The following is an 18,484-nucleotide window of genomic DNA, read 5'->3' as shown; positions in this document are numbered from 1 at the left end:
CTATAAATAGCCTTATATTATTTCCTATGGTCACTACTGTTCCTGTAACTCGAAGCAAAAACAACCTTTTTTTTTTTACTTTTTGCAAGTGCAAGTTATTCATTAAACACTGGAACTCTGCAGCTGAGGCGACACAAATATTGGTTTAGGCAAGAAAAAAAGACGGAAAGAACTAGTCTGAAGAGAGTGAAGGCTATGTAACCATGGTGAATGTGCTTACTGTCTGATGGACTTAATCCTTTCTAAATTACAATCTCCCTTCCCCATACAAGTGCACAGCTAAGTCATAACATGCTCCACCTTGCCAAACAATTTCTCCTGATGAGAAGCAACACATCAAGTGACTGGACTGAGTTGTTTATCCAAATACCTTACTAAGTACTTAGTACAGTACAGAAAATACCGGTATGTGTCGGGCTTAATGTGGAAAAATTATCACATAAAAGAATTTGTAAACAGGAAGGTGATTTTCTGCAGCTATTCTACACAGTAAACACTAAGCAATATAGGTGAATTATATTCTACATATTATGGACATTTCATCACTTTCAGACAAGGAGATATCAAACCTCGTCTCCATGATGTAAGGGGAATTGTTCTGTATTCCAGAATGGGAGAAACAAGCAGGGCTGACAACACTGCCTGGGATTTCCATGCGGCTTAGGCAGTGTTGTCAGCTCACTACAGGAAGTTAGAAGTTCACAGGATTTGTTACAGATCAACCAGTTCTTTTCCTTCACTTGCAGCATTTTGCAGGAAGATGGGAAAATGTGCATATATTACAGAGATGTACTGACTATGTTTTTTTTTTTTTTTTTTTTCCAGGCATACACTTCAGTGAGGGGATACAAAACCGAAAGAGAGAGAGTGCAATGATCTTTGCAATACAAACAACTTTTAATGGTCATCATTAAAAATTTAGACTCACACAGCTTCAAGTGATCTCTGGCGTGGAGAGACAGGTGCAGTTTCACTGTACTGAAGAGAGCTACAGGATCTTCACTTTCCAATGTCTTTTAGGAAGTTCAATATTAAAAGGAGAAGTATGGCCAAAGCTTTTTTGGCCATACTTCTCTTATGGATCACAAGAGTGTAATTCATTCTGCACTCCTATGACCCGTTTTCAGCTGACACTGGGCTGAAGCCCACTGTCGGCTGTTGTCACAGGGCTGGTCCAGGCTCTGGTAGAATCCGGAAACTATGGTTGGGATCTGCTCAGAAGCTTGGACTGGCCACTGGCTCAGCCTCTCAGCTGCGCTGCTGGAAAACTGAACCAATCACTCCCTCCCCAGAGCTGGAGGGGCAGAGCAGAAAGCCTGTGATTGACAGTCAGGGCTCCCTGTTTAGAATAGAGAGGAAAACTGAGTAATCAGCGTTCTATGCTCAGTTCTCAGTGCAGAGCCAGCAGGGGACAGATACAGCATCAGATCGAAGCTGCATTCACCTAAGTGCTGGGAGGTAAAACCACCGCTCAGCTGCCCCGGTTTACTGCTTGCCTGAAATACACCTACGAGGGGAGTTCAAGTCAAACTGGGACTTTTAATTTTACAGGTATGAAAAGGGATGCTAGCATGGTGATACTACACATAGTAGTAAGTGGCAAGTGTGTCCTATTATTGATAGGCGGCACACATGTCGCGGGCCAGTCCAGAGACCATTACTCAAGATGGCATAAAATAGGGTTAGTGCATGTATGGAAGAGCGTGTGGTGCAGGGGCAGACTGACCATTTGGAAACTCGGCCACTGCCTGAGGGCCCGGGGTCAGTAGGGGGCCCCATGAGATGCCCCTGGTACCTTTTTCATAGGCTTTTTTGAGTTTGGGCAAGGACACAGGGGCCCCATGATCCCCTATTGCCCAGGGGCCCCATGAGTTGTCAGTCCGCCCCTGGTTTGGCGATGAAGTTTCTTGTGAATGAAGGCGTAAAACCCGCAGATATCTACAGAAGACTTCAAGCACAGTATAGTGATGAGACAGTAAGATATTTGAATGGTATAAACGTTTAAAAGATGACCGCACGTCTGCCAGTGACAATCCCGGCCATGGTGGTTCCCTGCCCACAGCTATCATTCCTGTGAACATTCAGAAAGTAGAATGCCTGATCCTGAATAATCAATGTATAACTTGTTGCGAAATTGCACACAAAATCTTTCTGTGGAAACGGTGAACACAATGATGATGAAGTGAAGCAGGCTGACCTATCATGGTTCATGTGTAATAACAAATCTTTCTATGCCAAAACTTTCCAGGCATTGGTTAAACGCTGGGATACGTGTATAAATGTAGCAGAAGAGTATGTAAAAAAAATAAATGCAGTTTCCACTCCTTAAAATGTGTTCTTTTATTATGTAAACTCAAAAGTCCCGGTTTGATTGGAACGCCCCTTGTATTTCATGACCAGTTGTACCTATTATTCCTAAAACCAGGTGTTTGTTTTCTATATGTATATAGTCTTACAAAACTTCCAAGGTCTAAAATTTTTATTGAGTGGAATTAAGTTTGGCCTTCCACAACAGTCCCAGTTTTTCATTTGACTCCTTGGCAAAATAAATTGCCCACTCCTGTTCTATGGTGTGTACTTATCTCAGTCCAGAGCACTAATGTAATTTCTCTTTGCTGCCTCACTCCTCTGCTATCAGCAGAAGTCACTTCTGACAAGTTTACCTGACACCAAGATAAAAAAGGTGACAGGGGAGGGATCCCCAGCACACAGCCTGAAATTGCCTCAGCTCTGTTCCTAGGTGCTGTATGAATAGGAGTGTGTCCCTTTTCTCCAAACAGCTCTCAGAGCTCTCTTCACTGAGTTCTGCAGTGTGTAACTTCAACTCACTGTCCCCCCTTTCTGGAAGTTCAGACAAGCTTTATAAATTGTGCACTTTGAAAAGGTAAAGAGAAGAGAAGACTACAGATAAGTGTATAATTCTGGGTACTTTGTCTTGTCTCGGAAGACACAGGTGGTGTGTACAGCCAGCCATAAAAGTTAATAGCTGTGTAGGTCGTACACAAGTAAACATTGAGGCTCCTGTGTATCCGGTTTTACCTGCACACGTGCATGTAGCGTATTTCCCAAAATGTGAAACTTGCGTGTTTGGGAAATATGCCACATGCACGTGTGTGAATAAACACTGATGTACAGGATCATCAGCATTTACATGAGTGGAACTGCACACAGCCATTCATGTATATGTCTGGCTGTATGCGCCACCTGCAGCTCCCTCAGTGTAGGAAAAAGCTGGGAATTTTGAGCCTCAAAACATTTGTGTGCGTGAGGCCTTATAGTCACCACTGATTAAGTTGTAGATAGCGATCTTACCTCTGCACAAGCATCTTCTCTCTGAAACAAATACTTTTAAATGACAATCTTGCCCAGCCCCCTTATTAAATTAGCTGCCCTTCACTGGACTCTTTCTATTTCTAGGATCTCCGTTCTGTTGATTGGTAACCAAAACTGAACTGCATATGTAAGTTGAGGCTGAATTAATGTTAACAAAAATGGTTAATAATGAATGCACATGGGTGGCAGCAAAGTCCATATAAGATTCACTTCTACAGGTAGAGATTGGTGCATAAAGGAAAATGCCTGATCCAGAGAGAAGACCATCACCTTCCACCCAGAAGAGAGACAGCATGACAGAATGTTGTGTTTCAGACCAACAAGGCGGCCACTGTCCTTCTGGAGCATGATGACGTCACATGGCGTGACGCCACCCTACGCGTTTCGTCATCAAAAGACATCGGGAGGGGCGGGTAATACTAAAAATGCCCCGGACGTCTTTTGATGACGAAACGCATAGGGTGGAGTCACGCCATGTGATGTCATTGTGCTCCGAAAGGATAGCGGCCATCTTCTTGGTTTGAAACACACCATTCTGTCATGCTGTTTTTCATGATGCTTATGTAAGTGCAATTTTAATAAATCTCCTGGTTGAATTTACTTACTACACTTTACTTGGCATTTTCTCTTTATTTGGTGTTGTGTTACCCAATGGGAAGTTTGCTACTCAGAATATCTATAACTTGGAGAAGTATTTGTGATTATACCGGGAGCAGTCTGTATTGAAGACCTGTTACTGTGTCAGTTTGATATTACTATACTGCTCATTTTGGCTGATCCTTTGGGCGGTCAAACCTTCTGGTAAGCGGCCAATTCTTTTTGGTGGAAGGTGATGGACTTCTCTCTAGATCGGGCTTTTTCCTTTATGCACTAATCTCTACCTGCAGATGTGACTTTGCTGTCACCTATGTGCATTCATTATTAACCATTTTTGTTATACCATTAATATATATCTATAGTTAGTGTTGCAACTGGTTTGTTATTATTCAAAGCGCAAGTTCTATTTACACATTTTTTAGTAAAAATATTTTTTACATTAATGCATTCCTTGCATTAAGTTAAAAAAATGTTTTTTTTATTTCTCTGGCCCCCTCTTCCCTGTGTGAAGGGAAAGAGAGGGAAGAAGAGATGTAGTGCTGTGCATGGTTGCATCTGTTCTCCTTTCAAGCAACAGCAGGAGCCACTGGCTCCTGCTTCTGTCAATCAAATGCAGTGAGGAGGAGGTGGGGCTAAGTCCCACTGTGTAAGTCTATGGAGCGCAGCTCCATAGACACACAGCTCGGGAGCACAGACACTGTCTGCCTCCATAGCAAACAGCTTGCTATGGGGACACACGAAAAACAGGAGGAGCCAATATCGCCGGTGGGGGACCAGAGAAGAGGAGAATTGAGGGCGCTCTGTGAAATACCATTGCACAGAACGGGTGACTATAAAATGTTTCTTATTTTAATTAACAACATTTTTTTTACTTTAGTAACACTTTAAAGTAGAACTGCAGTCAGAATTTTTATTTTCCCATGCAGTGGGGCTGTGCCTGCTTGTTTTGTCAAGGGGCTCAACAAACAGTTATACTTACCTAGTCCTCCGATCCTCTGGAAAAACATGCTCCCCCACATTTAGCGGTGGACTGTTCCTGCCGTCCTCACGTCTGGAGCCAGCCTATGGGCGTGATGACGTCAGGAACAGCTCATTCACAAGGCCGCTAGTGTCAGGACGCGGGTGTTCTGCAGCATGGCGCCAGGCGGCGCATGCGCAGAACACCAGTCCTCGCTAGCCGACGAACGACGGGACCTGGGCATGCACGGCGGCGGCGGTGTTCGCGCATGCACACTCGTGGTCGTGGACACGCGCCTGGCACAAATGACAGCGCAGGGCGGGCTATTTAAACGGGAACTAAGGTATGTCAGTTGCCGTTTGGTCTTACCTGCTCTGTTCCTGATATTGTGTTCCTGTGTTATCTCGTTGCCGACCTCTGCTTGTACCTGACCCGGCTGATTGCTCCTGATTAACCCCTGGCTTGCCTGACCATTCTTCTGCCTAATCCCTGGTACCGCGCTGCCCGCAACCTGCTGAACCTGGCTTGTGACCCCGACTATTCTCTGCTCGCTCCTCTTGTATCTTGCTGCCCGCACGATACCGACCCGGCCTGCCTGACTATGCCTACTTCACCCGACGATCCATCCATCTGTCCCGCATGGATCACGCACTATTAGTAAGTCTGCCTGCCTCTTCCCATCAAGACTCTGTTCCCGCACTCCCCTGCCAGTGCCCTCTACCAACGCCGGACGCACTCAGGGGTCGCGACCTGGTTCCAGTCTGCACCAAGTCCATCCCCACCATCAAGGGCCCTGGTGAATAGTAGACTGGGACTTAGACCCCGTGCCCTGAGCAAATCCGTGCTGTGGGCTGCTAGAGACACTGTCAGGCGGAAAATAACAGCTAGTGTGCGGGGGAGGGGGGTAGTCTTGCGCTCGGAAGATCGGCAGATTAGGTAAGTATATCTAAGCTTTGGAAACCCCTAGACAAAAATGAGTGGTTAACCCAAGCAGTGCAGGCACAGCCCCACTGCATGAGAAAATAAGATTTTTGCCTAAAAGTCTGCTTTAACTGCTCTCTGTGAACATAAATCTTTTTTGTTTATATGCTACGATTGAAATACCCTATGCGCTCTCTGTAACTAAGAATATCCTTTTAGGTAAACAAAGTCTTTCTTACAAAACAGTACTCCACAGGGTTGTTAATGTTTGACAACACAACATTGGGTATATGCAGACTTTGACTTATAAAAGAAGAAAACATTTAAAATACCTGACACCAGCTAGTATATGGCACTGCAGACTGTCTGAGCCATGAAATTCCCTCTTCTAGTTCAGTCTGCTTCTCTTCAACAAATCTGGTTTCTTGCAGTGGGCTGGAATACAGAGAAAGCTGCAAATTTTTAAAGACAAAAAATAAATACCAATGACACCTGCACAGTGGCATAAAGGTACACACACAATAAATATATATATATATATATATACACATTTTTTTTTTAAACACTATTCAAAATATTGAGGTAAACTAATAAAAATATAGATTTTTATGCACCTTCCACAAGATAACAAATTGGGGTTGATTTATTAAGGGCAAATAGGCTATTCACTTTGCAAGGGAATGTGCCCCGGAGCAAGGGAAAAAAACCCCCCAAAAAACCAGCATTATTGCTTGCACGATTGGATGATGGAAATCAGCAGAACTAAGCTTGGGGGGGGGGGATTCCCTTACAACACATGGATCAGTTTGTTTTGATCAGCCAAGAGGCTGGTCAAAAAATGTAACAAATTATCCCATCCATACAATCGAGGTGGATGGAGGAATCCTTTTGAGGTGTCATTGTATTCTGATAGTGGGGACTTCCCTGCTTTCAGAAAACAATGATCAGCCCTTCCACCCCGTTGGCAGGAATGCTATTTGAAGAAAAAATTCTAAAAGCCTGTTCTAGACAAGTCAACCATTAGACTGACTTCTCAAGAATGGAACTTGCCATAGATAAATCGAAATTTGGCTGGTCCTTGCTGAATTAGCCACATTTTGATCCATCTATGGCCAGCTTTATTTACATGTGTACACAGTTTCCCATGTACATTTTCTTTTAGCTCCCTAGTGATCCAGACATGTAGAAGGAGTGTTAAAACAACTGGATTGTCTAGATCTGGCCATACTCATAGCAGAGCTGACATCAAGGCCATATTTTTGTATTTTCATTAAAGGCTTCTCAGGGCACTGAGTGAACACTTCCTTCATGATCATATTTTGAGCTTCTCCTTTGAACTCCTCTCTTTACTCAGTGAAACAGCTTTCTAATACCAAGCCCTAGTTGGATACACCAGGAAAAAGTTAGGGCTTCTGCAAGGTTATTATTACTTTACGTGTCCTTGTGGGGAGATCGCCCATCACTTTTTATCAGCACAAGAAGTAAAGAGAAAGCTCTCAAATTTCAATAGATTAAAACAAAAAGACATTTTAGTATTAGTGTGGAAGGTTTAGAACTTCTGAAAATATTTTTACTGCTCTCTGCTCCTTCCTATCCTTATGACCATTATTACGCCCATTCTTGCTCTGGTGTCCCAGAGGCAGGACATTACGAAAGATCTCCACAATGGAGTTATAGAAAAAAACTACCACATAAATAACAAATTGACAAATTAAACCTCTCTAACCAAAAAGAAACCTGGCTATAGGGTTTAAAGCTGAACTCCAGGAATTAACTGTATTGCCTACACACTTACATTTGTCCAACTTTGAACAATGGAACGCTGGGGAAACTGGAAATCCCTGCATTAGCAGTTCAAGACCGCCACCACTCATAAGACACCTTGTATTCTTTTCAAGGAATACAAGGCACTCTGTCATTGGCTAAGGAGATGTGTCGCCACCCCTCCTCTCCACCTTGTCCAATCAGAGAAAACCTGTGGTCAATGCGCAGCGGGGCAGAAGCTTTCAGAGAACCTGAACAGGACCTGGAAGATCCCAACTAACACTACAGCATTGTCAACTACTACCACAGTGATTTGAAGCATTCCCAGTGGCTCCTCAGATATACATAATGCATACTTAGCTGGAACCATTTTAAACATGTAATGCAAATAATTACAGTATATGGAGTTCAGCTTTAACAGAATTAGAGGAATGGTAAGATTCCACACCAATTCAGAGGATAGGCATCACACCTTAATTAAAATCTATTGACAACTTAATGTGGTCCAGTCTTATGACAGGGCAAGGTACATGGGCTGTGATGAGATTAGAACAATCAACATCAATATTGGATGTTGATTTGAATCAATATCAATGAACATCCAATTAGATCCTGAATATGGTGACCATTCTTCTGAGATGCCTCTGAGTTCTTTTTTTAGTTGCTTTTGCATTCCCACAGACTAAAAAGCAAACAAATGCCCATGTACACAAGCCACAAACAAGTTCCTGGCAGTACAACAATATTGTATTTTGAAATTATGCCAACACCAACCCCATGAAATAAGTCCATGCTTACCTTTTCCACTTTTAGGACAGTTTTGGGAGAAGTCTTTGTTTCACTCTCTGCATGCACGCGAAAAGCCACAAAACCCAGACTGGTGGGGAAAGCTAACAATTTCACTGCCTGGTTAAAAAAAAAAAAAAGTTTCATCAGTACAAACATATAAAAAAACTACTGTGTAATATAGGGTAATACAGTTGCAAGAAAAAGTATGTGAACCCCTTGGGATTACGTGGAGTTTTGCATGAATTGGGCATAAAATGTGCTCTGAACGTCATCTAAGTCACAACAATAGAAGAACACAGTCTGCTGAACATAATACTACACAAACATTAGATGTTGCCATGGTTTAATTGCACATAACATGTAAACATTCACAGTGCAGGGAGGAAAAAGTATGTGAACCTTTGGACTTAATAACTGGTTGACCCTCCTTTGGCAGCAATAACCTCAACAAACGTTTCCTGTAGTTGCAGATCAGACCTGCACAACGATCTGGAGTAATTTTGGACCACTCCTCTTCACAAAACTGTTTCAGTGTAGCAATATTCTTGGGATGTCTGGTGTGAATCGCTCTCTTGAGGTCATGCCACAGCATTTCAATCGGGTTGAGGTCAGGACTCTGACTGGGCCACTCCAGAAGGCGTATTCTGTGCTGTTGCAGCCATTGTTTTGTTGAATTACTTGTATGCTTTGGGTCATTGTCCTGTTGCATCACCCATCCTCTGCGGAGCTTCAGTTGATGGACAGATGGTCGTACAGTCATGGCCAAAAATATTGACACCCCTGAACCTCTGTCAGATAATGCACCACTTCCTCCAGAAAACTGTTGCAATTACATATGTTTAGGCATTCTCATGTTTATTTCTATTGTTTGCATTGGTATGACACAAAAAAAGTGGAGAAACAAAAAGCCAAATCTGACACATTCCATGCAAAACCCCCAAAATGGACTGGGCAAAATAATTGGGACCCTCAATTTAATATTTGGTAGCACACCCCTTGGAAAAAAATAACTGAAATCAATTGCTTCATATAACCAATGAGTTTTTTACACCACTCTACTGGAATTTTGGACCACTTTTCTTTCGTCAACTGCTTCAGGTCTCTCATATTGGAAGGGTTCCTTTTCCCAACTGCTGTTTTGAGATCTCTCCTCAGGTACTCTATGGGATTGAGATCTGGACTCATTGCTGGCCAGTTGAGTACTCTCCAGCACTTTGTCTTAAACCATTTCTGGGTGCTTTTTGACGGGTGCTTTGGGTCATTGTCTTGCTGTAAAACCCATGATCTCTGACAGAGACCCAACTTTCTGACACTGGGACTTACATTGCACCCCAGAATTCTTTTGTAGCCTTCAGATTTCATAATGCCATACACACAATCAAGACATACAGTGCCTGAAGCAGTAAAGCAAACCCAAAACATCAGTGAACCTCCACTTTGACTGTAGGGACTGTATTCTTTTCTTTAAAGGCCTCATTGCTTTTTCTTAAAACAGTAGAACGATGGGCTTTACCAAAAACCTGTAATTGTTTTTTGTCTATCCGCAGCACATTCTCCCAAAAGGTTTTTGGCTTCCTTTGGAAAGTTTTGGCAAATTCCAATCTAGCATTTTTATGTTTCTGTGTCAGCAGTGGGATCCTCCTGGGTCTCCTGCCATAGCATCCCTTTTCATTCAGAAAGCAACATATAGTGCGAGCTGACACAGTTGTACCCTGTGCCTGAAGGTCAGCTGGATTTTGTCTGGAAGTTGATCGAGGTTCTTTATCCACCAATCGAACAATCCTTCATTGCAATCTTTGATCAATTTTTCTTTTTCGTCCACAGACAGGGAAATTAGCTACAGTGCCATGGGCTGTAAACTTCTTGACAATGTTGTACACCGTGGACACAGGAACATCTCTGGAGATAAACTTGTAACCTTGAGATTGTCCACACTTTTCCACAATTGTTGTTCTCAAATCCTCATAAAAATCTTTGCTATTCTTTTTTCTTCTCCATGTGGCACACAGAGATACACAACAAAAAGGCTGAGTCAATTTTTCGCCATTTTAACTGGTTGCTGGTGTGATTTCTAGATTGTCAGCACTTGTTAATTGATACAGGTGAGTTTAATTACAAATTACAGGAGCATCACCAACTTGGAATGCAATTATTTCTTACACTTTTGAGAAGGTGCTAATAAGTTTGTCCAGTCCATTTTGGGGGTGTTGCGTGGAATGTGTCAGATTTGGCTTTTTGTTTCTCCACCTTTTTCTGTCATACCAATACAAACAAAAGAAACAAACATGATCGTTTGTAATTGCAACAATTTTCTGGGCAAAGTGGTGCATTATCTGACAGAAATGCAGGGGTGCCAATATTTTTGGCCATGACTGTATACTTCCATGGGCAGAAGGACTTTCTGTGCTAAAAACGTGCTCACTGTGCGCTACCAGCACACTGACCAAGCTGTCAGAGACAGCTGTCTCTGCCAGGGGCGGACTGACCATTTGGGAACTCGGGCACTGCCCGAGGGCCCAGGGTCAGTAGGGGGCCCCATGAGATGTCCCTGGTACCTTTCATAGGCTTTTTTGGGTGTGGTTTGAGTGTGGGCAAGGGCACAGGGGCCCCATGATGCCCTATTGCCCGGGGGCCCCATGAGTTGTCAGTCCGCCCCTGGTCTCTGCTAATTATCAGGAGCTGGCCCCACTCATGGGCACAGAGGTCGGCTGGTCCTTCCCACCCGGAGTAAAGACCCTATTAAAGAGACATCAGGGCTGGGTGGGAAAAAGTTATATTATTTATACGTGAATGCACAACACCAAAAGAACATAGGAGTAAAGGAAACATTCACGGTTTAAGAAAACTGCATTTAGTTAGGTCACAAATGAACTTTTTGTAATTTTTAATGAGCTTTTGTTCTACAGTCACTGCACAGCATACCTTTAGATGTATCTCTTCTGTAAAATTACAATGTGGGAGGGTTGTTTATGACTTCATACACAGTTGGGAACATATGTCCCAGTCTGTGGATGCTGATTCATGCTGAGACTGGCTACAGTTGTGAATGTCTGTACATGCTAGCAGCAGCTTCTGTTATGACAGCAAGGCTCCAGCTGGGAGACGCTGTCAATCAAAACAGCAGTGATGGGTGAGAGGCTTGGTGGATGAACTGACTACAGGAGATGCAGGCAAGGCAGCCTGTATCTCCAAAGAGGAGCAGAGATGGAAACTGACCATGCCATTAAAAAAAAGGAAAGTACCACTCCATGTCAGTCCATTATTATCTGCCACAAAAAAATGGGTGCCATTCCAGCAAGTAACTGAAGAGTAAATGCAATAAATAAGTGGATGACTGCACTCCAATAAAATCACCTTTCTACATACAAGTCCATAGAAACAGGGCAAAACAGAGGGAAAAAGGAGACTACTTACGAGTTTAACACTAAATAGCGCTTAAACATAGCATACCGATCGTGCTTATAAATGTGTTCAATCAAACACTATATTAATTTGCACAGCTGAATAATTCAGTCTCAATGCCTATTTCAAAGCAACAACACCAAAACACACACACACATACACACACATGAAAAACATCAAAACTATTACAGGTCAGCACTGCCCTAAGCCCGCAGTATCAGTCTCCCAGGTTTACACTCTATTCAGGTGCTGGCAGAGACACAGCACATCTTGCTCCAAGATACAATATAGCACACAACTGTCACCACACATTGTATTCAACTCCCATGTGAAGTAAATAAAAGACAGGCATCAGCTCAAAACCCTGTCCAACAGTCACTCCCCTCTGTGGGTTTAACCCACATTGGGCTTAATCGTAGTGGTCCTGTGAATCTGCGAATTGTAGAGAAGATTACTTAGAACCTCCCAAAATTATATATATATATATATATATATATATTTTTTTTTTTTAAGCAGAGGCACTAGAGAATAAAATGTTAGGTGATGCAATTTTTTATGTCCCACGGTATTTGACAGCTTCCCTATCAAAATTTGTGACAGAAAAGCCGGCAACTCATATCCTTATCATATATGCTTTATTGGCACACAGTAGAGGACATGGAATCCATAAAATTCCGCATTTCGGCCACAGCCCTTGTCAAAGCTTACATCAAAAAGAACAGCATATATATAACATAACAGCTCACAAAATTAGGGGCGGTACATACTTAATAATTAAAATTATTGTTCAGTCTAAATGATTGCAGGTGAAAGTGAGGCAATAGGATTTCAGAGAAAAGGGAAAAAAAGAGAAAACTTCATCTAAAACATATAGATGCAAGCATCCTAATGCAAGAACAGCACAATAAAATAAATCTGCCCTCAACATGAATGCTTGCAAATTCAACAAACTGAATAATAAAGCTCATATTCCAATTATTTAAAAAAAAGATTATCCCTGTCAAAATTGGCTTCATCTATACATATCGACTGTAACCTTAAAAACTACCTGTTCAGTACACCCCTTACAGTATGCTGGTGATGGCCTAAATCAGCTATAGAATGCTATTACCCAATAAAGGTTTCCTATACAATTCAAAAACAATCCAACAATCCACACAAATAAGGGTCACATCTAAAAACAGAGATTGACCAGGTATTCATCTGTTTAGTAAATAAAAAATGTAATTTATTATCACTTACCGGTAAATACAACAAAAACTAATCCATCTTCTTTAGAACAAATTAATATCAAATCATGACTATAATGAAAATAAAATTTGATAAATTGACAAAATAGGTTGCTAACCCCAAAGATGAGTGTCCTCTCCCACCACCATATATAAATTACCCAGTGAGGGGGAATAATTGCCCTGGGAAATGATTTGTCACATAGTTACTCTCAGAAACCAAATAATAAAAAGAGAATATAAGAAAAATGAAAGTTTGCTGGTAACTATAAGAATGGTAACAGTAATTGTACTTGTTGTTTGCACATACTAAGAGGTAAGAGAATCTGTTATACACTGCTCAAAAAAAGAAAGGAATACTTTTTAATCAGAGTATAGCATCAAGTCAATTAAACTCCTGGGATATTGATCTGGTCAGTTAAGTAGCAGAGGGGGTTGTTAATCAATTTCAGCTGTTTTCGTGTTAATGAAATTACCAACAGGTGCACTAGATGGGCAACAATGAGATGACCCCCAAAACAGGAATGGCTTTACAGGTGGAGGCCACTGACATTTTTTTCTCTACTCATCTTTTCTGACTGTTTTTCACTAGTTTTGCATTTGGCTAGGGTCATTGTCACTACTGGTAACAAGAGGCGATACCTGGACCTTACAGAGGTTGCACAGGCTGTTCAACTCCTCGAGGATGGCACATCAATACGCGCCATTGCCCAGCACAGTCTTCAGAGCATGGAGGAGATGCCAGGAGATGGGCAGTTACTCTAGGAGAGCTGGACAGGGCTGTAGAAGGTCCTTAACCCATCAGCAGAACTTTGTGCAAGGAGGAACAGGATGAGCACTGCCAGAGCCCTACAAAATGACCTCCAGCAGGCCAAAGGTATGAATGTCTCTGACCAATCAGAAACAGAGGGTTGCCTGAGGGCCTGATGTCCTCTAGTGGGCCCTGTGCTCACTGCCTGGCACTATAGAGCTTGATTGGCATTTGCCATTGACTATCAGAATTGGCAGGTCCACCACTAATGCCCTGTGCTTTTCACAGATGAGAGCAGGTTCACCTTGAGCACATGTGACAGACGTGAAAGGGTCCTGGAGAAGCCGTGGAGATTGCTATGCTGCCTGTAACATCATTCAGCATCATTCCATTTTGGTGGTGGGTCAGCCATGGTCTGGGGAGGTATATCCATGGAGGTACGCACAGACCTCTACAGGCTAGACAATGGCACCCTGACTGCCATTAGGTATCAGGATGAAATTCTTGGACCCATTGTCAGACCCTAAGCTGGTGCAGTGGGTCCTGGGTTCCTCCAGATGCATGTGGTGAGAGTATGCAGGCAGTTCCTGGAAGATGAAGGAATTGATACCATTGAATGGCCCCCACGCTTGCCTGACCTAAATCCAATAGAACACCTCTGGGATATCATGTTTTGGTCCATCCGAAGCAACCAGGTTACACCTCAAACTGTCCAGGAGCTCAGTGACGCCCTGTTGCAGATCTGGAAGGAAATACCCCAGGACACCATCTGTCGTCTCATTAGGAGCATGCCCTGACATTGTCAGGCATGTATACAAGCATGTGGGGGCCATACGAACTACTGAGTACCATTCTGAGTTGCTGCAATGAAATTTCAGCAAACTGGACTAGCCTGCTGCATCATTTTTTCACTTTGATTTTCAGGGTGTCTTTGAATTCAGTCCTCTGTAGGTTGATAATTTTCATTTCCATCCAACGATGGGGCATCCTTATGTGCAGAACATATTACCCAGTACATATCAGTATAGATATCCAGCATGATATTTTTTCCCCATTGAGATCTGATGTGTTTTCAAAGTGTTCCTTTACTTTTTTTGAGCAGTATATTTAGAGATCTAATTAAAAATATGCGCATTTTTGGTTTAGGCCAGAGCTCTTACTTGACTTTATAGACGGGAATGTTTCTGACCATTAGAAGTCATGAATAAAACACTTTTAGTATGGTGGCTTAAAAGTGGCTATGGTGGCACCAGCACAGAGACTAAGCTGTCTCTGATAGCTCCTGGTCTCGTACTAAGGGTCTGGAGCCGGGACTAGCTTTCAATGACAAGATCACCGTGACAGCGATAACTCAACAAAATCCATCTTTGTACTGTCTTTCTCCTCTGAATGGAGAAATAGATACATTCTGGGGATTTAACAAAGCTTACTACAAAGAAAACTTGTGCAGGAATCTGTCTAGAGTGGTGTGTGCCACATTTACAAATAGACCTGTTTTAGGTCTCTCTTGACTATCCGCACCAGTTTTAGCGTTAAATGAAAAATGATGTGGGTTCTAAGACTAACTGAGACTAATTAACAAGGTAACTTGCAGAAGTTTTCAGTATGCAAAACTTTTGTACGTCCTTGCCAAGTTGGGTCTGGAGTATGACGTGTCCTGTCTACTGACAGCTCACGTTCCTGTGCAGTGTTTACACTGTATGAGTTTTTCCTTCTAATGATATGCCTGTGAAAGGCATGTTGAACAGCTTTCCTCCTCCCTCTCGCTCTTGGCTGGGTAAGGGGACAGTTTAGGGTAAAGGGAGCTAAAGCAGAAAACTGTTGCTAGGCTCTCCTGAACTGTATGCCATGTCAGACACAGACATGGCATAGAAAACAGTACAGATCATTCCTAACAAACAGATGGGCTTGCGCCCTGTTTATTAATTAGGAACAGCATCTGCTTGGCTTTTTCAGTATAGAATAATGGTTGAAAGCTTTATGCTTGCATCACTCTTTGTTTATTCCCCACATTGCATCTTTAGGCTCCATGCACACTGGGTGTTTAATTAACACTGTTAATATTAGCTGTGTAAAGTCGCGTTAAAAACGTGAGTGTTTAAGCTTTTTAAAGCATTTTTTGCATTAGCTTTTAGCTGCGTTTTCCCGTGTTTGCTTTTTTTTTGCTCAAAAAAAGTCCAAAAACGCTGGTTTGCGGCATTTTAAAGCGTTTTGCTGCATTTTTCAGTCTTCGAGCATTTTTACAGCTAAAAAGCTCCTCTAGAAACCCACTAGTTCTGGATTTTTTTTTTCCAGCCAAAAAACGTTGATTACAGTCTATGTGTGCATGGAGGGTTGACTAGCTGTAGAAAAAAATGTAAAAAGCCAAAACAGCCGCTGTAAAAATGTCCAGTGTGCATGAGGACTTATATCCTACACAGGGGAGACGAAAGTAAAAACCACAACAAAAAATAAAGAAGAAATTGCTAGATCAGGGCTTGATCTAGGTTAGTGTCAGGGTCAAGGCCAGCAATGGGCAAACTACGGCCCGGCGGACCTTTTAATCCGGCCCGCGGAGCTAGGCTCCCGCTAGGCTCCTCTCACAGTCCACCCTGAAGACCGGTGTAGCATGAAAATCTGTCTCCTATGAGGATCTGTCCCCCTCGACGTATCTGCGCATGTGCCGGAGATCGCCGGTCGGCTGCTAATGCCTGAAACTGGCACATGCGCAGATACGTCGAGGGGGACAGATCCTCATAGGAGACAGATTTTCATGCTACACCGAAACGGCGCGGGAACACGGCGAGAGGAACGCGCGGAGCAAAGGTAAGTGAATTGACACAGGGGGGACTTAATATGGGGGATGAATTAATATGGGGGATGAATTACTATAGGGGGGATGAATTACTATATGGGGGATGAATTACTATAGGGGGGATGAATTACTATATGGGGGATGAATTACTATGGGGGATGAATTACTATATGGGGGATGAATTACTATATGGGGGATGAATTACTATAGGGGGGATGAATTACTATATGGGGGATGAATTACTATATGCCAACCTCCTCCACTCTTCCTACCACTCCATCCCCCACAGCTATCTCCTCCTGTGCCACCACCCCCTCCCTCCTAGATTGTAAGCTCGAAAGAGCAGGGCCCTCGAACCCCTCGTGTATCACATTGTATTGGTATTGTTCTGTCACATGTTCTGTCCCCTTTGTAATGTACAGCGCTGAGCGAACTATTGGCGCTTTATAAATACTGTATAATAATAATAATAATAATAATAATATGGGGGATGAATTACTATGGGGGATTAATTACTATATGGGGGATGAATTACTATGGGGGATGAATTACTATATGGGGGACGAATTACTATATGGGGGATGAATTACTATATGGGGGATGAATTACTATGGGGGATGAATTACTATGCTTACTATGGGGGAATATTACTATACTTACTATGGATGACACATACATCATTCATCTACTCTTGGTCCGGCCCCCGGGTCCAATATATGAACCCATTGCGGCCCTCAAGTCAAAAAGTTTGCCCACCCCTGGTCAAGGCCATGGTCGAAGGTCACAGACAGGGTAAAAGGTCTCTGTTGGGGTCAAAGTGTATTAGGTAGTATTAAAAAAAAGTTTTAATTTAGTGTGAGTTTAGATAGGAAAATAAATCCAAAATGCATACTATTGTTTCTGGGCTTTGCTACGGGTACAAACAACTAAACATATGTGGTATTGCCACAAACATTAGGAGTAGGAGACTTTATTTCAGGATTATTTTTGCTGGTGGGTCATAGTAATGACAAGAAATTTACAGCTAAATGAAAAAAATATTTTTTACTTTTTTGGGCCAGTTTTCTATTGATAACAAATTAAAAATCAGGAGATATCCATTACCATTTATTACCAAACAAAGGCCCAATTTGTTCTCAAATAAACAATGTATTATTCAGCTGCAGTATTTGATATGTCCAGTTTTACTAACACATGCCAAATACTGGATTCGGATTTGTTTTACACTCAGTTATCAAAGGGTAAAAATGGGCTGTTCAGGTTTCTCATCTGTTGTGGTGCATTGACAGCCCATTCATAATGACTGGGTTACCTTAACCCAACACACGTCAAGGTGTGCCATAACAGACCGCAACAGACTTTTAGGTTTAGGTGTGAACAGGCCCTAACTGTACATCTGCTAAAACTGAATCAACAAAACAGGGAAAGAGACAATAATTACTGTACACAATGACTGTTCATGTGAATGTCATATCCCTAGACTCTAGTCAAACCTGTTGCGCAGACTCCCCATCTGTAGCCAAAGATCTGAACACTCACACACCAGAGGAACCTTTGAAATAACTTTTAAATCTCATGGAACCTCAGCTAAAATACATTTATTTGGGGTCAATGTGAAGATTGCTCCTTCCATGATTGGTCAGGACATTGGTGGTCAGAATGCAACCCTTATGCAGAGCATACACAGGTCGAATTCCGAACAAATTTTCTTTAGAAAATCGGAATTTTCGTGCATTTTGTAATCCGATGGTGCCACCAATGATTTTGAAATTCAACCAACCAAGCCTTTAATTTCACCTTGTGTTGCTACAGAATAGAATTTTTGTGGCCAAGATTTTTCTTTTCTTTCCAGGTCATAGCTCATGCTCATTTCTTTTTCGATTTCATTTTTTTTGCACGATTCTCATTGATTGAAATTTGTTTTTCAAAACAAAGAAATTTACAAC

At 42.3% G+C, this 18,484-nt stretch overlaps 1 protein-coding gene across 1 annotated transcript in view; it reads right to left on the bottom strand.

The window, feature by feature from the left end:
• The window catches only part of APOO (apolipoprotein O), a 113,883-nt gene that overhangs the window by 58,992 nt on the left and 36,407 nt on the right, over nt 1-18,484 (bottom strand). Inside the window, exons 2-3 of the mRNA XM_089656907.1 lie at nt 8,372-8,479; nt 6,142-6,261 (exon numbers count right to left, since the gene is read on the bottom strand). Coding sequence (XP_089513033.1) covers nt 6,142-6,261; nt 8,372-8,479 — 228 coding nt within the window. The remainder of the gene's footprint in view (nt 1-6,141; nt 6,262-8,371; nt 8,480-18,484) is intronic.

The sequence above is a fragment of the Staurois parvus genome, unplaced genomic scaffold (assembly GCF_062004578.1).
Source record: "Staurois parvus isolate SC_StPar_1 unplaced genomic scaffold, SC_StPar_1.0 ptg000029l, whole genome shotgun sequence".
NCBI lineage: Eukaryota > Metazoa > Chordata > Amphibia > Anura > Ranidae > Staurois > Staurois parvus.
The sequence above is the reverse complement of the archived record's forward strand: the minus strand, read 5'-3'. Positions and strand labels throughout refer to the sequence as shown.